The sequence below is a fragment of the Anomaloglossus baeobatrachus genome, chromosome 11, assembly GCF_048569485.1.
Source record: "Anomaloglossus baeobatrachus isolate aAnoBae1 chromosome 11, aAnoBae1.hap1, whole genome shotgun sequence".
Taxonomy (NCBI): domain Eukaryota; kingdom Metazoa; phylum Chordata; class Amphibia; order Anura; family Aromobatidae; genus Anomaloglossus; species Anomaloglossus baeobatrachus.
This window is the reverse complement of record NC_134363.1, coordinates 104,017,441-104,039,351: the sequence shown is the minus strand read 5'-3', so window position 1 is coordinate 104,039,351 and position 21,911 is coordinate 104,017,441. Positions and strand designations below refer to the sequence as shown.

Sequence of the window (21,911 nt, the reverse complement as noted above, 5' to 3'; positions counted from 1 at the left end):
AAATACAAGACTAAGCACCTTAGTGCCACATGACAGTCACAAAAGGGTGCCAGCTTAGAATATGCAGGGGGGTAGGACATTATATATGTCTTTCTTATCTATCTATCTATCTATCCAGCCCTCCATTCATTCATTCATCCCTCTATCCCTCTGTCTCTATATCTATCTATCCATCTCTGTATCTACTCATCTGTTTATCTTTCTTGCTGCTTCCGTTTTTTGCGGTCCGCAAAAAAACCCGGAAGGCACGCAGATGTCACACGGATGCCACTAGGATGCATCCGTGAAAAAAGACCGTTTTTTTGTGGCCCGCAAAAACGGAACGGTCATGTGAATGTAGCCTTAACAGCAGTCGCTGCCTGCTGCCGATCACATGTGACCGTGTGCGGGCTGTGTGTACAGGAGTTCAGCTGAGTTCAGTTCAGCTGACTCAAGTGTCGGCCGATCAGGCTGGGGCCACACGGGGATTACTGCGATCCCCTCGCATTACACTCGGCTCACACTCAGTACAGCAGAGCTGAGTGTCATGCGTGTGTCCCTGCGACTGAGGTCCGACTGTGCGAGCAGACCTCAGCTGCGGGGGGCGGTCCGCCACTCGAGGGGTGGGCCAGCACTGAGGAGTGGTGGGAGGGATTTCTCTCCATCTCTCCTCCGTAGTATTCCACGGATGTACCGCAAGTGCAGTGCGATTTTTTTTTTTTTTTTTTTTTTTTTTTTTCTCTCACCACATACACTTGAATGGGTAAAAGAGAGAGTCTCGCATTACAGTTGTAGCATGCTGCGATTGTTTTCTCGGTCCAATTAGGGCGGAGAAAATAATCGCTCATGTGTGCTGACACACAGGCTAATATTGGTCCGAGTGGAATGCGATGTTTTATTGCACTCCACTCGCACTGTTTTTCTCGCCGTGTGGCTTAGACCTTACTTGTTCTATGTCCCCCTGCATCCATCGCAGCGTGTGCAGGCTGGAGTTCAGCTGAGTTCAGATCAGCTGACTCCAGTGCTGGACTGAACTCCGCTGACCTCACAGCCCGTACACGCTGCAATGGATGCAGGAGGACACAGAACAAGTAATAGGCCGACACTGGAGTCACTTGATTACTTGGGATGAATTGAGCAGTAAAATGCTCTAGTGCTCGATGGGCGAAGCCCATGTCGATTTTTTTTTTTTTTTTTTTTTTTTTTTTTTTAATTCATTAAAAATAAAAACAAACAAATCACATTGTTTGTGGGCTCCCGCTGCATTTTCTATTGCTAAGGGTAACCCAAGCAGCTACTGGCTGCTAACCCCCGCTGCTTGGTGTTACTTTCACTGGCAATAGAAATCCAGGGAAGCATTTTTTTTTTATTATTATAAAGGTTTTTGCCTGAAAACGTTTTTAAAAAAAAGGCCCCCAACCCCCAGCTGCCTATTTGTACCCTGCTGGGAACAAAAAATATAGGGAAGCCCTTTTGTTTTTAATTATTTCATGAATTTCATGAAATAGTTATAAAAAAAAAAAAAATTATATGGGCTTCGCCTAATTTTTGAGTCCAGCCAGGTACAACTAGGCAGCTGGGGATTGGAATCCGCAGTGCAGGGTGCCCAAGCTTTCTGGGCACCCCCTCTGCGAATTGCAGTCCGCAGCCACCCCAGAAAATGGCGCTTTCATAGAAGCACCATCTTCTTGCGCTGTATCCAACTCTTCCAGCTGCCCTGGTGGCTTGCTGGGTAAAAATTCATGGGGTCACGCGAATATTAGACATGGCCACCATGAATTTCTAGTAAAGATTAAAAAAACACAACACACAGAAAAATATTTTTGTTAGACATAAAACACAACACAATTAGTGACTCCATCTTTATTGAAATAAAGAACCCCCCCCCCCCGCAGTAATCCTGGGTCAAGGGTCCCGCGCCGTCCAATCCGGATCCAATATCTGATCGGTTTGCTGGAAGGAAAAGCGATCAGATGATGTCAGGTTAAAGGACATGAATCACACGACACAGCAGCTGATTGTATAAAAGCCGGTTATACAATCAGCTGATGCATCAGTGAAAAAAAAAAATACTCACTTATGTGCTGATTACCGACAGCTCCTGGATCGATCGGACGGGAGTCTGATCCCGTCAGATCGCTGCCGGTTATCAGCTGATTAAGTCTCCTGACGGCATCAGCTGATAGCCAGCCGGGCGCTAAAAAGATGGCGTCACCGCGAGACTACGATCAGCTGATGCGTCAGGTGACCGCATCAGGTGATCAGCGCCAGGTCCTGCAGGCATCGGACATGCCCGGAGAGTCTGCACACAGCCGGAGCGGCGGTCCTGGGAGAGGAGCTGGGAGCGGACATGGTACCGGGAGTCTGCAGACAGGTGAGTATGACTTTTTTTTTCTATTGTTCACTTTTGATTTAGCAGCTGCCTCCATCTCCCGCCCGTACATTGCGCCGCATGGGAGCTGACATGGCACCGGACGGGAGATGGAAGCGGTGGTGACGGTACCGGGAGGATTCACGCTTCTGTGTGAGATAAGTTGGGAGTTGGGACTGGAGCATGATGATTCACCTTTAGGACTAGATTGACCTTATTGTCCTGGGCCTTGTTAATCCTTTGTCCTCTTGCAGGTGCTGCTAGCTGCTGCGGTCTGTACGAAGGCCGGGAAGGCCATAGTGTCACGACAGTTCGTGGAGATGACCCGCACTCGCATTGAAGGACTATTGGCCGCTTTCCCCAAATTAATGAACACAGGGAAACAGCACACCTTTGTGGAAACTGAAAGTGTGCGCTATGTATACCAGCCCATGGAGAAACTGTACATGGTGCTCATCACCACCAAGAACAGCAACATCCTGGAGGACCTAGAGACCCTCAGACTTTTCTCCAGAGTGGTATGTATGGTTCTGCAGGTGCACATGGTGTGCAGTCTGATTTTCTGCTGTAATTTATCATGTAGTGTAAGGACCCCCAGTTATATTTTATACCAACAATGTACAGCAGCTCTAGTTTAATTACATTTTAACCCCTTAAGGACCAGTCCTATTTTGGTCTTGCCCTAACTTTTTTTTTTTTTCCCCTTCATTGCATTCAAGGAGCCATATTTTTTTTTATTTTTTATTTTTTAAATTGTCACCACAACTGTATGAGGGCTTGGTCATCTCAAATACTGGGGGGGAGAAATATCAACTGGCGCCATTTTGGTTACATAATTCATTAACCACTATGAACTTTTTATGAGGAGAAATTGCCATTTTATTTTCTTTATCATTCCTCCTCGTCAGCATTCTGCCAGCACTATAGATTCAGGAACTTCCCTTTACACTTTCCAGCATGCAGTGTCCTCACAATTGTCCAGTGGTTGTTCTGCCCGCTTTGAAAGTCCTCCTCTGTTATCCCTTCATTTAGTTTGGGAGCAAATACAAAACTCCATGTCCTGCAAACCAGCGTCTCTGCTGCTCGGGATAATTACACGGGACAGCCGGCAGTGGACAGAAGTGTGATATAGCCGGGGTGCACATCACATGCAGTTATTGAAATGGGTCATTTTCTTTCTTTCCCCCTTAGATTCCTGAATACTGTCGAGCTTTGGAGGAGACTGAGATCTCCGACCACTGTTTTGATCTTATATTTGCATTTGATGAGATTGTGGCTCTGGGATATAGGGAAAATGTTAACCTGGCCCAAATCCGAACATTCACGGAGATGGACTCTCATGAAGAGAAGGTCTTCAGAGCCGTCAGAGAGGTGAGGCTCGGAGCAGACTGCGGTTTTCTGCCTTTTCTTAGTGTTTGTTTTATTTGATTCATGTTTGTATCTAGACTTTTTTTTTCCCTTTCCCTTGAAGTCTCAATGTTTTTTTACCCTGATATGTAATGATGTGTGTAATGTAATCTGTGTACTTAAAGGGCTGGTCCACTATGCATTCGTGGCCTCATCCATGTAACGCTCATAAAGACTGAATTCTCAATAACGTGTGTAGTCAGTTGTGCCTCTGAGCAGCACGATTGCTGTCCGCTCATCCCCATCGCGTGAGATCCGGTGGTGTCACCGAGGCGGGCCGCAGTCTTCCTGAGTGACTGGGATGTGGACTGAGTTTCACTGCTTGTCACAGCCCAGCATCTCGTGCTGCACTCTCCTTCACCGCAGAGCGCTGCACGCAGGAGCGATGCTGGGTTGTGATGTGTGGGGAAACTCCACCCACAGCCCAGTCACTCGGGGAGACTGGACCCGCCTGGGTGATGTCAGGTCAACTGGAAATTGACCTCACGGGATCTCAGAGGTCACCGAGCCTGGGGGGTCACATGATGGGGATGAGCGGACCACAGAAAATGTTTATAACCTTGCTGCAGTCCTTCCCCAGCAAAACCTATGGTAAAAAAAATGCTGTGCGCACACTGCGTTTTTTTTTTCACCAACAGGTTTTGTTGTATGTTTTCTGCAGCAAAAAGAATTGCATGCCACTTCTTTTCTGTAGGTACCTGTGGCTTTTGCCATAGATAATGGTCAAAAACCACAGGGAACAACCTGCGGTAAAACTGCATGCGGTTTTCGTGTGCGGTTTGCTGTGGTTTTTTTACCGCAGGTCCTGTAATTTTTCAAAGAGTGCAGAATTTTGTTTAAAAAATTCAATTTTCTAGTGCGCACAGGGCCTAAAAGTAGTTTTTTTGGCTCCAACAAAGAGGATGGATTTCTAGAAGTCTCCTGCCCACACTGCTTGTTTTTTGCTCAGTGTAATCCGACCAGCGGTGCTTGTTTCATATCCGCAGCATGTACAAATTTCTTTTGGGGACTCAGATTTCTGTGCAGATTTTCCACAATAAACTTGGATTAGATGCAGAAAATCCTCAGGTGAAAAGATACTGACATACCAACAAAGACGTAACCCGCCACATCAAAAACGTGCTAAAAATAAAAGTAAAAAATGCAAGTAAATTACATAAGTGTTGAAATTCTGAGAATCTGCAACATCAAATGCTCATCATAGGAGGTCACTTATGGTGTAACACACTTGCACTACATCCAGGGCTGTGGAGTTGGAGTTTCTGAGTCTGTGTCCATTTTTGTGGAGTTGGAGTCGGTATAACACGGTATATACACTGGCATAGATAACTGGTTCTGTAGAAATACTTCCTTTCTCGCCTTTTCATTAGGGGACACACAGTGGGTATTATGTCTCCAGGGGAGGCGTGACCCTAGATTTGAGTGTTAGCTCCTCCCCCCACAGCATATACCCTAGCTAGGCAGGAAACTAGCTGTTTTTTTCTAGTGTCAGCAGAGAGGCTGACATGTCTGGCCTGAGCCCCAGGCCAGCTTATTTTTTTTATTTTTTATTTTGTTTTTTCCTATTTTTGATTATGGGGCAATACCAGGGTGCCTGCCACCCTCGTTCCCCCCGCTTACGGGCAGAGGAAACCTGGCGTGCACACGCCGTCAGTCTTCCCTCGCGCCCAAGTGGTCGGGTCTGCGTACCCCTCCAGGCTTCCTGGAAGCACCTCACACCAAGGTAGCTCCAGAGGGCTAAGCAGAGCCGAGGACCTGCTTCAGCCTTGAGCCGAAGATGCGTCCCTGAGATCCCCGGACCGACGCGTCTTCAGACGGAACCAGGAGCAGGTAGGGAGACGACGAGTTCTGTCCCCTGCTTCCAAACCGCCGCCTAATAAGGCGCCGGTGGGGCGATGCAGGCCGTGATCCCAGGGAGTCTCATTAATTTAGCCCCCGGCGTCGGCCTGCATTCTAGCAACGCCCCTCTCACTGCTCTGGAAGCCGCTCCCTCAGTCAGCAAATCAGCCTCCGGGGGCCGTCTCTCCCCTCCATGCTGCCAGGAACGTTGGACGCCATCTTCCACGTGGGGAGCAGACACGGGTGAGATCGCCTCCTTGGCTCTGCACTTCTACAGCGCTATATACCGCTCTGCTCAGCGGTATATCGCTGTCTAGCGGTGTGTGCCTGCTGCCTAGCGGTGTATATCAGCTGTTAGCGGTATATACTGACTCTGCCTGCAGGTATATGCCGACCGTTTGACAGTATATACCATTTTGCTATGGGTATATACCGGCTTTGCATAGCAGTCACTTTATAATACTGCTAGTGGCTCCTCACTCATAGTAACAGCGGCATAACCCCACTATAGGACTGTAGGACTGTTGCTGACATGCGTAACCGCAAGGGTCATAAAGCTTCCCAGGCGTCCTCTACGGACCTGTACTATGCTTGTACCACCTGTGGACGCTCGTTTTCTAATGGCCGAAGCTATCCACTATGCCGGGGCTGCGATGCCCCTACTACCGTGTCACAACAGACCCCGTTGCCGGACCAGGAGGCCGTGCAGTCTTTGGATTCTGCTCCGGCCACCAGCCAGGCAGCACCCCCGTCTGATGACGTTATTCCTGCATGGGCTCTTCTAATGTCTAAAAGGTTAGATGACCTTGCCACTCAGATATCCCAGCCTTCCACAGGCTCCCACAGCCTCCCCCCGGCTCAGCTCCCTCAGAGGAGCCTGCCTGCTTCGTCTGGTCTCTCTTTCCCAGAACATAAAAAGGCTGTTTCCAAAAGGCGCCATTGCGACTGCTACGCCTCATCCGTCTCTGACGATGGTCAGTCTGACCCAAGCTCCGTGACTCTTAGTAGTCACGATTCCCAAGACTCTGACTCTGATTCAGATGTCCCTTCTGAGTCTAGGCATATAGAAGACACACTAATTTCGGCTGTCAATCACTCTGTCGATTTCGTATCAGCCTCCGGACCCGATTTCTCAGTCGGCAATCAAGTGGGCCAAGAAGCCTCCTAAGTCCTTTGCCCAGTATCCGGTCTTTCGTCAAATCATATCTAAACGGTGGGATCACCCTTATAGGTTTAATAAAAAACCCTTCACTTCATTCGCTTATCCCTTTCCATCTGAAATGGTTAAGACCTGGTCAGTACCCCCCCGTTGTGGATCCGCCAGTATCCAGGCTGGCTAAACACGGTTATGTCTCTTTCAGACAACGCGTCTATCAAGGACTCGTCCGACCGCGCAGTTGATACTGTGGTCAAATCTATTTTCCAGGCTTCGGACTCCTCTCTTCGCCCCCTGTTTGCCTTGACATGGGTCGCGAGAGCTATTGGTGTGTGGAGTAGGAACCTGCGCAGGATGCTTCGCTCTTGTAATATTCCTCCGGAGGCTTTTGAGATCCTTGATTTGTTCTCTCTAGCCTCTAATTATTTTCTTCACGGCTCCCTAGATGCAGCTAGTTTGTCAGCCCTAACGGCAGCCAATGTGGTCTTTGCCCGCAGAGTCCTGTGGCTAAAGCTATGGAATGCGGACAGTGCCTCCAAGAAATCCCTGACCACACTCCCCTTCCATGGCCTGCGTCTGTTTGGAGAATCCCTGGACAAACTCATATCTGAGACGGGTGGTAAAAGTACCATTCTACCACAAAAGCGGCCTGTATCCAGGAATTTTAAAAAAAATCTTCTTGGCGCAGGCAGTCTTTTCGGCCCGCTCCCCAAAAACCATCAGCACAAGGATCGTCCCAACGCTCAGATCGAGGATCCGGTCCCTCAAGGGGCTCTTCCTGGCGTTCCCACGCCAAGCAATCTAAACCTAAGGGACCTCGCCCTGTACAGGCCCCCTCAGCATGATGCCAGGTATCCCTCAGATCCGACTCCTGTTGGAGGGTGGCTTCTGCTTTTTCGGGATATCTGGCTAGACCACACTCACGATGCTTGGGTTCGAGAAATAGTCACCTTAGGTTACAAGATTGATTTCCATTCCCTGCCGGCCAACAGGTTTCTGCGTTCTCGTCTTCCAAAGTCCAAAACGCAAAGCCAGGCCTTTTCAGGCCATAGCCTCCTTACAGAAAGCAAACGTTATTATTCCAGTGCCCCTGGAACAGCGTGGCAAAGGTTTCTATTCAAACCTTTTTGTCGTTCCCAAAAAAGATGGCTCTGTCAGCCCTATCTTGGACCTCCAAAAGGCTGAACAGATCCGTACGGATTCGGACCTTCCGAATTGAATCATTGAGAGCAGTACTAGCCGCCATGGAACCGGGAGAATTCCTAGCTTCCATAGACATTCAAGATGCTTATTTACACATTCCCATATGTGTATCTCATCAACGGTTCCTTCGTTTTGCCGTAGGACACAGTCCTTTCCAATTCAGGGCCCTCCCTTTTGAACTGGCCACTGCGCCTCGGGTCTTCACAAAGGTCATGGCGGCCGTCATGTCCATTTTACACCCCAGAGGCGTCCAGGTTGTTCCCTATTTGGACGACCTACTTGTCAAGGGGAGCTCTCTTCACGCTTTCTGAGCAAACTTGAAGATTTGCCTAGACATGCTGTCAAGGCTAGGGTGGCTTATCAACTTCAACAAGTCATCCCTCATTCCTCAGCAGCGTCCTGGGTTTTTCTTCCAGAAGACGAGAGGTCTTCCCTGATCCGGGCCGCCCAATTCCTCTGCTCTTGCCGTTAAACATCCCTTCGGAATGGGATGAGCGTGTTAGGCAAGATGGTAGTAGTCATGGAAGCAGGGTCTTTTGCCCAATTCCATCTGCGCCCTCTACAACTGGATCTTCAATCCTCCTGGGACAAGAATCCAGCTTCTCTAGACCGGTCAGTCCGCCTCTCTCGGACTGCGCTCATCTCCCTCGTCTGGTGGACTCAAGCCTCATCCCTATCTCAAGGGAAGTCCTTCCGCCCTGTCCACTGGCAAGTAGTCACGACAGATGCCAGCCTGATAGGCTGGGGGGCGGTGTTTCTCCGCCACTGTTCACGGACGCTGGTCTCCCTCAGAGTGCTCCCTTCACATCAATGTTCTAGAGGTCAGAGCCATATTTTTGGCCCTTCAGAACTTTCAGCCCTTGCTATTGGGCCTCCCTGTTCGGATCCAGTCAGACAATGCCATGGCTGTGGCTTACATCAACAGTCAGGGAGGAACTCGCAGCAGGGCAGCGATGAAGTATCTAGGATTCTTCTTTGGGCAGAGATGCACATTCCCATTATTTCAGCTGTCCATATTCCGGGGGTAGACAACTGGGCCGCAGACTTTCTCAGCAGGCAAGGTCTAGCGGCAGGGGAATGGCCCCTCCCACGATGAAGTGTTCGATCAGATCACTCTTCGTTGGGGACTCCCAGATGTGGACCTCATGGTGTCTCGGTTGAATGCCAAAATTCATCCCTTCATATCCCGGTTGAGAGACCCGCTAGTGCTCGGCTCAGACGCTCTAGTCTTTCCGTGGTCGCAGTTTCGCCTGCCCTACATCTTCCCTTTGTTTCCTCTCATTCCGAGAGTAATCAAGAAAATCCAAAGCGGAGGGAATCCCGGTGATCCTCGTGGCCCCGGACTGGCCCAGGAGAGCCTGGTACCCAGAGCTTCTCCAACTTCTCGGCGACACTCCCTGGCGTCTCCCCGACCGCCCGGATCTTCTGTCGCAAGGTCCAATATTCCACCAGAATACAGCACAGCTGCATTTGACGGCGTGGCGCTTGAATAGTTGATTCTAGCCAAGTTGGGTCTTTCTTCTAGGGTAGTTCATACCATGCTTAATGCTCGGAAGCCCTCCTCTGCCAGTATTTTATCACAGGACCTGGAAGACCTATCTTTCCTGGTGTGACCGCCATAATCGGTAACCCTTTACCTTTCTTCATCGTTCCTTATGGGAGACCCAGACCATGGGTGTATAGCTTCTGCCTCCGGAGGACACACAAAGTACTACACTAAAAAGTGTAGCTCCTCCCTCCTATCATATACACCCCCTGGTAGCCAGTCCTAGCCAGTTCAATGCTTTGTGTTCAGGAGGTCACACATCCACACATGCATCCTCATCTGATTTTTCATTTTAAAGAGTTGGAAGAAAAGCGGGTCCAAGCTGGACCCCCGGCATGTCCCTTCTCACCCCACTGTGTCGGCGGTGTTGTTAAGGTTGATTTCAGGGCTGGAGCCTTACATGCCGCGCTCCTTCACCATCCCTCGGGCTCTGGCTTGAAGTGGGAGCCAGCACGGTTCTCCCTGCCTGGCAGGAGACCGGTCTCAATCCGCAGCCCTTTCAGGACCCTGCTGGACGGAGCACTCATCCCTCATTGACATGGCCCTGCGTCTCACAAGCTAAGTATCTGAGACGTTATTTTCAGGGGGTCCCTTGTACTTTAATGTGGGGGAGAGTGTGCTGTGTATGTATTCTGACATTCCCGGCCGGTTCTCTGGTTTTCACCCGAGAACCGCGCCGATGGTGCCTGTTTGCCGGCCGCATTGTTAAATCTAGGCCCCGGCTTCGCCTGAGGCCTAGTTTCGATTTCACTGCCCCTGCATGTCAGTCATGCAGAGGGACAGTGCGGCTCCGCCCAGCGGCTGTTCGGCACAGGGGACAGACACTCCTCTCTGAGGAAAGATTCCCTCCCCTGTATATCTCCTTGGCCCTCCGGATCCCGCTCTTAGAGTAGGCCCCGCCCCCTCTCCTCGCTCCGGCGCTATTTTTTCAGCGTTCTTATGCCATGTCTGCACAGCGATCGGCGCTGACTGCAGCATCTCTCTGGGGGTCCGGGCTGTGGGATCTGGAGGGCACAGAGACAATGTCAAACGGTCTGGCAAGCCACAACCTCCGGTTGTGGACCTGCTTATATACTGCTTATATACTCTGCTGGGGGTCATTCTGGCTCAGAGCCCCCACTTCAGCAGCATGTCTCACACGAGAAGTAAGGCTTCAAGGCTGCACAATTTGCGCTGCATGTAGGTTCGTACTGCCTGTACCGAGCACATAACCACATTGTGATTCCTGCTCTAACATGGTGGTGCCTCAGCCTGGAGTCCCATCCCCAGTGGTCCCTCCGGCTGCTCCGGCTCCGGTGGCTGAACCCCCGGCTTGGGTAGAATCCTTCTCTCCATGGGACAGCTGTCCCGGACTCTGCTGAGCATGCATTAGCCCCCTTCTCAGGGCGCCTCTGCTGCTACGGCTCGCTCAGCAAGGCCCACAGAGGATTCTTCTTCTGGTCTCAGACCCCGTCCTCCTCACAGGAGACGCAGGGTCCCCTCTCCTTCCTCGTCCAGCGGCTCTGATTCACGAGCTGACTCGCAGGACGAGGAGGATCCCTTTACTGGGGGCTCGGACGCTTCCATGTCCCCCATTGCCGAGGGTGATGCAGATATTTAGTGTTTCGATTGCGTACATAAATTCTGTACTGGACCTCAATCTGCCAGTATCAGAGGAGCAACCCTCTCTGGCAAAAGAGCACAGTTTACCTTGCCTAAGAGAACAAGGAGTGTGTTCCTTAACCACTCCAGTTTTCAGGTCACTGTGACCAAGCCCAGGGTCTGCCCTGACAAACGCTTCCCAAAGCGGGGTTCTGATGACAGTTTTCCCTTTCCACCAGAAGTGGTCAAGGAGTGGGCTCATTCACCAAAGGTGGACCCTCCGGTGTCTAGACTCTCAGCCCGGACAGTTGTATCTGTGGCTGATGGCACCTCTCTCAAGGATTCCACTGACCGTCAGATTGACCTTTTGGCCAAATCTGTATGTGAGGCGGCAGGGGCCTTGTTCTCCCCATCTTTTGCAGCAGTGCGGGCTCTCTAAGCCATCTCTGCTTCTCTAGAGGAGATGCATTCCCTCACCAGGGACTCTATGCCCGAAATGGTTGCCTTAACTTCCAGGCTTCAGTCTTTTCATCCTATGCCATGTCTGCCATGCTGGAGGCTTCTCACCGCACTGCGGTGGCCCCGGCTAATTCCCTCGCTATCCGCAGGCTCCTGTGGCTTCGAGAGTGGAAGGCAGATGCTTCTAAAAAAAGTACCTTGCTGGGCTCCCTTTTGCTGGGACCAGACTATTCGGTGGACAACTGGATGAAATGATTAAGGAAGCTTTTGGCAGGAAGAGTACTTCCATGCCACAAACCAAAACCAGGAAACCTGTCCAGGGCAGGAACCAGTCGAGGTTTCGTTCCTTTAGTTCCTCCAACTGGTCGTCCTCTAAGCCCTCGGCCTCGTCCACTAACTCAGCCAAGGACCAAAAACCCAACTGGCGCACGAAGCCGCGTCCTCAGAAGACCGCAGGAGCTGCTGCCACTAAGGCAGCCTCCTCCTGACTATCTGGCCGCGCCAGCAACGTCCTCGGTCGGTGGCAGGCTCTCCCACTTTGGCGACGTGTGGTTTCAACACGTCTCCGATCAGTGGGTGCGGGATACCATCTCCCACGGCTACAGGATAGAATTCTATCCAGCCCGCCAAACAGATTTTTTTCTGTCAACTCCCCCCTGCTCCAAGGCCGCCGCCTTCTCACAGGCCGTGGCATTCTTGCAGGCCAATGGAGTAATTGTACCGGTTCCCGACTGGGAACGGTTCTGAGATTTCTACTCAAATCTCTTCCTAGTCCCCGAAAAGGACGGTGCCTTTCCGACCTGGATCTCAAGCTTCTCATCAAGCATGTTCAGGTGCGGCATTTTCGCATGGAGTCTCTGCGATCAGTCAATGACCCAAGGAGATTTCCTAGAATCCAGCGTTGGCTACGTTTTGCAATCGGAGTGGAACATTTTCAATTCGTGGCTCTTCCCTTGGGGTTAGCCACGGCCCCTCGAGTATTCTCAAGGTCATGGCAGCAGTGATTGCGGTCCTGCACCTCCAGCGGTTGGCAGTGATCCTTTTGTCCTGGACGACCTTCTAGTCAGGGCTTCATCCAGTGCAGACTGTTAGCGGAGTGCCTTGCTCACTCTCGCCACTCTAGCCAATTCGGGTGGCTTGTCATTCTGTCCAAGTCCACTCTGACTCCGACCCAGAAGCTCACGTACCCAGGGACGCAATTCGAGACTCTGCCGGCACTTGTGAAGCTGCCATTAGTCAAACAGCAGTCCCTCCTCTGGCGGTGCGCCCTTTGCTGAGGCCCCGACGTCGTTCCATCAGGCACCTAATGCAGGTGCTGGGTCAGATGGTGGCGTCAATGGAAGCGATTCCCTTGCCCAGTTCCATCTGCGTCCTCTGCAACTGGACATTTTCCGCTGTTGGAACAAGCGGACTTCCTCCTTCCACGGGTTGGTGGCTTCGCCACAGACCAGGGGCTCCTTTCAGTGGTGGCTTCGGCCCCTCTCTCTTCAGGGACGCTCCTTCCTGGCCCCGTCCCGGGTGATCCTCACCACGGATGCTAGTCTATCCGGCTGGGGAGCAGTATATCTCCACCATGGAGCGCAGGGCACTTGGACTCCGTCCAAAACAGCCCTCTAGATCAATGTGCTGGAAATCAGAGCTGTGCTTCTAGCTCTCTTAGCCTTTCACCATCTGTTGGCGGCCAGGCACATTCGAGTCCAGTCAGACAACGCGACAGCGTTTGCCTACATCAACCGCCAGGGCGGGACAGTCAGCCGCCTGGCAATGTTGGAGGTTCAACGCATCCTTCAGTGGACGGAGGACTCCAAGTCCATCATATCCGCAGTCCACATCCCAGACGTGGAAAACTGGGAGGCAGATTATCTCAGCCGTCAAACGTGGACAGCGGCGAGTGGGATCTGCATCCGGCAGTGTTTCAGTCAATCTGCCGCAAGTAGGGCTCTCCGGATGTGGATCTTCGCTCCACGATCCTCAGGCTTTTGCAGCAGACGCACTGGTTCAAGATTGGTCCCAGCTTCGTCTGTCTTGCGTGTTTCACCCTCTAGCTCTTGCCCAGAGTCCTGCGCAAGATCAGAATGGAGGGCCGTCGGGTCATTCTCATTGCTCCAGACTGACCCAGGCGAGCTCGGTACCCTGACCTGCTCCATCTGTCCGTAGAGGTGCCATGGCATCTCCCGGACTGTCCGGACCTTCTCTCACAAGGTCCGTCTTTCCGCCAGAATCCTGTGGCTCTCAGATTGACGGCGTGGCTTTTGAGTCCTGGATCTTGACGACTTCTGGTATCCCTCCTGAAGTCATCTCCACTGTGACTCGGGCTCGGAAGTAGCCTTTGGCCTTTTTGCTTTGCCGATCCTCCTGTCCTTTCTACAGTCCGGTCTGCAGCTAGGACTATCCCTCAATTCCCTCAAGGGACAGGTCTCTGCTCTCAGTGTTGTTCCAGCGGCGTATCGCCCGGCTGGCTCAGGTGCGCTCCTTCATGCAGGGCGCATCTCACATCATTCCGCCTTACCGGCGGCCTTTGGAGCCCTGGGACCTTAATCCGGTCCTCACGGCTTCCGGAAACCCCCCTTTTGAGCCTCTTGGGGAGGTTTCTTTGTCTCGTCTTTCACAGGAAGTGGTCTTTCTAGTGGCCATAACTTCCCTCAAGAGAGTCTCTGATTTGGCTGCACTCTCTTCGGAGTCACCCTTTTTTGGTTTTTCATCAAGACAAGGTGGTTCTCCGTCCGACTCCGGACTTTCTCCCTAAGGTGGTTTCTGCTTCCACCTTAACCGGGACATTTCCCTGCCTTCCTTTTGTCCGGCTCCTGTTCATCGCTTTGAAAAGGCGTTGCATACTCTGGATCTGGTGCGGGCGCTCCGGATCTATGTGTCTCGCACCGCTGTTCTTAGGCGGTGCACCTCTCTTTGTGCTGACCACTGGTCAGCGTAAGGGCCTCTCGGCATCCAAGCCGACCCTAGCTCGTTGGATTAGGTCGGCCATTTCCGATACCTATCGGTGTACTCAAGTGCCTCTCCCTCCGGGGATCAAGGCACACGTGACCAGAGCTGTCGGTGCCTCTTAGGCTTTCAGGCACCAGGCTACGGCTCAGCAGGTCTGTCAGACTGCCACTTGGACTAGTCTGCATACCTTTTCGAAGCACTACCAAGTGCATGCTCATGCTTCGGCAGATGCGAGCTTGGGCAGACGCATCCTTCAGGCGGCTGTCGCCCATTTGTGAAGTGAGGTTTCGCCTACTTCTCAGTTTTTCTGTTTATTCCCACCCATGGACTGCTTTGAGACGTCCCATGGTCTGGGTCTCCCATAAGGAACGATGAAGAAAAAGAGAATTTTGTTTACTTACCGTAAATTCTTTTTCTTATAGTTCCGACATGGGAGACCCAGCACCCTCCCTGTTGCCTGTTGGCAGTTTTCTTGTTCTGTGTTTTCACCGGCTGTTGTTGTAGACAGAGGCTCCGGTTGTTCCGGGTTTTGCTCTATCTCTACTTGTGGGTGGATGTCCTCCTTCAGCTTTTGCACTAAACTGGCTAGGACTGGCTACCAGGGGGTGTATATGCTAGGAGGGAGGAGCTACACTTTTTAGTGTAGTACTTTGTGTGTCCTCCGGAGGCAGAAGCTATACACCCATGGTCTGGGTCTCCCATGTCGGAACTATAAGAAAGAATTTACGGTAAGTAAACAAAATTCTCTTTTTTTCAATCCCTAATATTCTTGCCTTTCTGCAAGACGGTCTGGACTCGGGACTAGCTCTCAGTACCCTTAAAGGACAAGTTTCTGCCTTGTCAATATTTTTCCAGAAGCAGCTGGCTTCTCTCCCTCAGATCCGTACCTTTCTTCAAGGGGTAGCGCATTTGGTCCCTCCTTATCGCCACCCCTTAGATCCCTGGGATCTGAATCTGGTTCTCGGAGCTCTTCAGCTTCCTCCTTTCGAACCTCTGAGAGAAATCTCTCTTCAACGACTGTCTTGGAAAGTTGCCTTTTTAGTCGCTATTACCTCTATCAGGCGAGTGTCCGAACTGGCAGCCTTTTTCTGTCGCTCACCTTACCTGATATTCCATCATGATAAGGTGGTCCTTCGGCCTTCCCCCGCCTTTCTTCCGAAGGTCGTATCTTCTTTCCACTTAAACGTGGACATTGTGTTGCCGTCGTTCTGCCCGGTCCACTCCTTTGAAAAAGCCCTTCACACTCTAGATCTCGTCAGGGCTCTGCGGATCTACATCTCCAGAACAGCGCCGTTGCGCAAGTCCAATGCCCTCTTCGTCCTCAGAAGGACACAAAAAGGGCAACCAGCCTTCTAAATCCACGATTTCTCGATGGATCAGGACTGCCATCTGTGAGGCATACAAAGAAAGAGGTTTTGTTTCCCCTCAATCTGTGCGGGCCCACTCTACGCGAGCAGTGGGTGCTTCCTGGGCTATCCGCCATCAGGCTTCGGATAGCACACGTTTACAAAATTCTACAGAGTGCATACGCATGCCTCCACGGATGCTGCTCTTGGAAGACGAGTCATTCAGGTGGCAGTGGCCCATTTATAAGTGGCCACTGCTCGGTTTTCTGACAGTGTTTTGATATGTGTTCACTGCAGTTGTTAGTCAGCTCTTAGTCTGATGTTATACACTGTTAATAGTTCAGTTCCCACCCAGGGACTGCTTTGGGACGTCCCACTGTCTGTGTCCCCCAATGAAAAGGCGAGAAAGGAAATTACATTTTTGTGTACTCACCGTAAAGTGTCTTCCTTGGAGCCTTTCATTGGGGGACACAGCTCCCACCCTTGTGGTTTTGGTTGTCCTTCTCCTACTGCTTTTACGCCAAACTGAGCTAGTTTCCTGCCTAGCTAGGGTATATGCTGTGGGAGGAGGAGCTAACACTTTTTCAAATCTAGTGTCACGCCTCCCCTGGAGACATCATAATACCCACTGTCTGTGTCCCCCAATGAAAGGCTCCAAGGAAGACATTTTACGGTGAGTACACAAAAATGACATATCTTTTCTATCGTGTGCTAATGAGTGCGAGACTAGTCTCAAGGGCGTTAGTTCCCTTGTCTAGTCAGCCACATTAGCATGTTAGGACGCCCACGGGGGTGTACTAACATGCTGATAAATGCGCAGCGTCAGGGGATGATCTCATTCGCCTCTCCGAAGCCATCGCAGCCCGACGCTGCATTTGGGCTCAGTGTGCATGTCCCCGCACATTCGGTCATGAGCACTACTTCAGTTTGAAGGCAGGACGCGTACACCCGGCTTCAGAGTGTGCGTGATCGAAACTCCGGGGTCATGCGGACTGAGCCGAAATCCAGTGTTTTGCGGAGATGGCAGCCGAGAGGTGAGTGAGATCATCCTCTGACGCTGCACATTAATTAGCATGATGGCACACACACAGGGGCGTACTAACATGCTAATGGAGCAGACTAGCCAGGGGAACTAACGGCCAGGGGACTAGTCCCTGCGCTCATTAGGATACGATAAAAGATCTTTAGAAATACTTTTTCTAAAGATCCCTTTATCTATGCCAGTTTATACAGGAACGGTTAGGCAGGGATTAGCAATATGCACCCAGGACTGCCCATGGTTCTGGGTGCATATTGGACCTGACAGGTTCCCTTTAAGGATAACAAAGTCAATGTTTTGGAGTGGCCATCACAAAACCCTGATCTCAATCCTATTGAAAATTTATGGGCAAAGCTGAAAAGGCCGGTGTGAGCAAGGCGAGCTACAAACAAGGCTCAGTTACACCAGTTCTGTCAGGTGCAATGGGCCCAAAGCCGTACCAACTATTGAGACGCTTGTGGAAGGAGATCAAAAATGTTTGACCCAAGTCATACAGTGAAAGGGCAATGGTACCAAATAGTAATGAAATGGATGGAAACTTTTGACTTTGTAGAAAGTAATTAAAATTGCCTTTAAAACATTCTCACGCTCTCATTATTCTAGCATTTGGAAAATTAAAATTTTGTTTTTTTAATTGACCTAAAACTGGAAAGGTTTAAGCTATGTGTGCACGCTGCATTTTTTAATTAACCACAAAGATGCAGCGTTTTTATCTTCGTGGTGACTACTTTGAGCAGCGTTTTTGGCTTAAATGCAGGAGTCCTCCGCCTGTCAGGCCTCTACTGAAGAGAGCCGCAGGATTAGCGCTGACGTCACTCAGGTGACACCGCACATCACCTGACTGAAGTCACCGCTGATCTCACGGTTCACTTCAGCCGCGGCCTGATATGCGGTCACAAGTGGAGGACTCCAGTCAGGTAATGTGCGGTGACAGCTGAAGTCCCCGCTGATCCCGTGCAGCTCACTTCACTTGTGGCCTGACCCTCACAGTGGTTGTGCTCTATAGCCGCTCGCTGTGATTGTCAGATGTAGCAGAGCTGGATGTGTCGTGGGATCTCGTTTGGATTACGTTGGACCTGGAGGGGTGTCTTAGGGATTAATAAAGTGGTAAAAAAGGGGGTTTCTTTTGTGTTTTATTTCAAATAAAGGATTTTTTGGGTCATTGTGTTTTACTTTCACTTACAACATAGTGATGTGGGGATGTCTCATAGACTCCTGCCATCACTAAGCTAGGACTTAGTGGCAGCTATGGGCTACTGACGTTAACTCCTTATTACCCCGATTGCCACTGCATCAGGGCAATCGGGATGAGCCTGGAAAAGTACCAGAACTGTCACATATAATGGATGTGGCAATTCTGGGCGACAGCTGGCTGATATATTTAGATTTGAAGGGCTCCCAATAACGTCGGTCTCCCCAGCCTGAGAATACCAGCCCCCAGCTGTGAGACTTTATTTTGACTGGTTATCAAAATTGAGGGGATGTTTATTTTGTTTTTTATTTAATTTACTGTACTATATAGACCCGCTCACCTGTGTCTGTGATTGGCTGTAGTCAGACATCTGTCACTCAGTATGGGGGCGGGTCTGAGTGCAACCAATCGCAGCCATCAGTGAGCAGGGAAGGAGTATGTTTGTTATGAGCCTAATGAACAGCCGGCTCTGTAAGATAAAAGAGCTGCCGCGGCAGCAGAGTGACAGCCGCCCAGTGATTGGTGAGTATGACGCGTTTGCTCCTACCCCTTTGCGCCCGATTCTGGTCCCCACAGACTTTATATGGGGAGCAGTATCTGGCCAAATACCAGCCCTCCCAAAACACAAAATGAATTGACATGCTGCAGTGATCACCATAAAAACGCAGCTAAAAAAAACTGCAATGTGCGGACAGCAAACATGAAATCTCAGTCTTTGCTTGGGAAGGAAATTCATGCAGTTTTTAGAACAAAAACGCGACAAAAAACGCAGCATGTGCATATAGCCTTATTGTGATTTCATGTCAGATGGTGAGAACATGCAGATGTGCCTTTATAGAGAGGGGATAGAAACCTCTGGTTTCAAGTGTATGAGGGAGTCGGGGTCATGGAGTCGGAGGTTTGGTTTACCGACTCCACAGCCCTGACTACATCACATCCAGAATTGGGAGGGTTTAGTGGAAAAGAAATGACAAAGACTTCATCTGGAGTAATTCATTTTTATATATATTTTCCACATAAATATTTGTGAAAATAAGCTGATTACAGTTTCTCATCAGAGAAATCTGCTTCTTTCTCCTCCTGCATGGTGTTTCACTCAGTTCAGAGGTAAGGTCTGTGTCCAGTGAGTACAGCCTCCTTTTACTGATCTAGATGGCAGTTGGTGCTTGGAAAGTTCTATGGGGAAGTGTAACTATCAGCACCAACTGCCACCTCCTATCTCAGAGATGGGAAAATCAGTATTCACTGAAGACACATTATCCAGGGTTTGAGAACGAATGATCGATAAAGGAGACAGAAGCAGATTTCTCTGTTACAATGTATCAACTTTGCAATTTATCTCATTACACATTTACATTGATTTCTAGCAGCGCCTGACACAACCATGCAAATGAACAATAAGAAACGGAACATGGAGCTTTGGTGAAACGCAAAGATTTTTGTTTTTTTTTGTACCCCTATTCTCTATTATGGATCCTCGGTACCTCCGCAGTGGGCACCACCACATTTCACTGACATGAGCCACCTGGGAACATAATATCTCTGCGGTATTGGGGGCCTCCTGTGTGCTCCACAGATCTCTCAAACGCCCTGCCTGGGATGGCTGATGGCACCGCAGGTGTAGCAGAGGGGAAATTTAGGCATATTTAGTAATTTTGATCAATCTTTTACTCATTATCAAACAATGGCAACAATTAAACTCAGAAATTTAGGTCTGTTATAGTGAATGGTGATAAAGTATGAATGCCACATTCTGCTATATGCAATGTATTGTTAATTGTACTGTGCACTTTGGGTTTTCACATATAAGATTGGGATGTCATAAGACCCCATTATAAACCACCGCTACTAAGAATGGGCATTTCTGGAGAACACGCCGTCTGCTTTGTGTATGCAGTTGAATAAAACTTTATTATATATTTTAAGAAGGGAGACTTCATGAGACCACTCAGCAGAACTAGGGGCAGACCTCTGTAATGCTATTCAGCATACACCCGATTCCTTTTGCAGTATAATAAAGATTAACCCATTTATCTCGACATTGTGTGGCAATAAGATGCCTTCATTTTTTTTTTTTATTTTTATTTTTTTTATACAGACCCAGGAACGAGAGGCAAAGGCAGAGATGAGACGCAAAGCAAAGGAGTTGCAGCAGGCGAGGAGAGATGCCGAGCGTCAGGGCAAGAAGGCGCCGGGGTTCGGAGGTTTTGGAAGTTCTGGCAGTTCCTCTATGTCCAGCAGTGCTGCAGCATTAATCACAGAAAACATCATGGAGCCAGAAAAGACAAAGTCTGCTCCTATGCCAATCAGGTAAACGTACCTCTTGGGATCGCATTTCTTTGCAGTGCTTTTTTTTTTCCTTTCCTAACCTATTCTAACTGCTGTTAAAACCTTTTTTTTTTTTTTTTTTTTTTTTCAGGCCTTCTGGTTCCAACAAAGCCCTAAAACTTGGGGCCAAGGGAAAAGAAGTGGATAACTTTGTGGACAAGCTGAAATCGGAAGGAGAGACCATTGTTACCCCAGCTGCTGGCAAGAGACCATCTGAAGTGGCAAAAGTCCTACCTCCCCCGGTCAATGTTGAGAGGTCAGTGAGGAGTTGGCTCTTTACACATCCATAGATTGCACATTTATTCTTGTATTTAGCAGTAGGTTTCAGTAATTGCTTCCCAAATACTATGAACTCTGAGTAATGGATATTGTTTTTTCAGCATTCATTTGAAGATTGAAGAGAAGATATCTTTAACCTGCAGCAGGGACGGTGGTCTGCAAAACATGGAAGTCCACGGCCTCATTATGCTGAGAGTGTCGGATGATAAGTTTGGAAGGATTCGTGTGCATGTTGATAATGAAGACAAGAAAGGGGTACAACTGCAGGTGAGGGGCCATCAGGGCTGTGGTGACCGTTTTCTTACACTATGCCTGGCTCAGTTATTAAATCTATAGCCTCATCCCAATGTATTACCACTTTTAATTTGATCGTTATGTCCTAAACTGAGCCGTGTAGTTCTACTTTATAACAGTAAACAATGTCATGGATTCTCACTGTTTTGGATATTTGTAGGGCTTGTACCATGTTTTGAAGTTCTCCCATATTGGGGCTCTGCAGAGCTCCATGTGCTGTGAGCGAAGGTTGAGCACCGTCCTTCCATTCATTCTCTATAGGACCACAAGAGATAGCTGAGCGCTGTAATTGGCTATTTTTGACAGTCCCATAGAGCAGAGGTTCCCAACTCCAGTCCTCAAGGCACACCAACAGTGCATGTTTTCAGGATTTCCTTAGTATTGCACAGGTGATAATTTAATCACCTGCAAAGGTGCTGAATCCAACACCCATGCAATTTTGATACCCAGCCAAGATGAAGCCCACAGTCAGGGACTGGTATTCTCAGGCTGGAGGGAGCCAGCCTAAAAATATCAGCCTGCAGCCACCCATGATTGTCACATTCATTAGATGTGACAATACCAGCACTTTACCCGGCTCTTCCCGAATTGCCCTGGTGCGGTGGCAATCGGGATAATATCTGGCTAATAGCAGCCCACAGCTGCGACTAAAGGCTGCTTTACATGCATCGACATCGCTAGCAATGTCGCTAACGAAAGCACCCGCCCCAGTCGTTTGTGCGTCACGAGCAAGTCGTTGCCCGTGGCGAGCAATATCGCTAGGACGTGTAAACCGGACTTGCCTTCCTAGCGACATCGCTGTGGGCAGCGAACAACCCCTTTTTTAAGGGGGAGGTTCGTGCGCTGTCACAGCGACGTCACACAGCGGCCCGCCAATAGAAGCGGAGGGACTGAGACCAGCCGCATTAACGACACGCCCACCTCGTTGCCAGAAGATGCAGGAACGGTGGTA

The 21,911-nt window shown here is 49.9% G+C and overlaps 1 protein-coding gene across 1 annotated transcript in view; it reads left to right on the top strand.

Annotated features, from left to right (window-relative positions):
• ARCN1 (archain 1 coat protein complex I subunit delta) overlaps window positions 1-21,911 on the top strand; it is a 70,167-nt gene that overhangs the window by 30,338 nt on the left and 17,918 nt on the right. Inside the window, exons 2-6 of the mRNA XM_075328693.1 lie at window positions 2,605-2,868; window positions 3,542-3,721; window positions 20,157-20,368; window positions 20,478-20,642; window positions 20,767-20,932. Of these exons, the coding sequence (XP_075184808.1) occupies window positions 2,605-2,868; window positions 3,542-3,721; window positions 20,157-20,368; window positions 20,478-20,642; window positions 20,767-20,932 (987 nt within the window). The remainder of the gene's footprint in view (window positions 1-2,604; window positions 2,869-3,541; window positions 3,722-20,156; window positions 20,369-20,477; window positions 20,643-20,766; window positions 20,933-21,911) is intronic.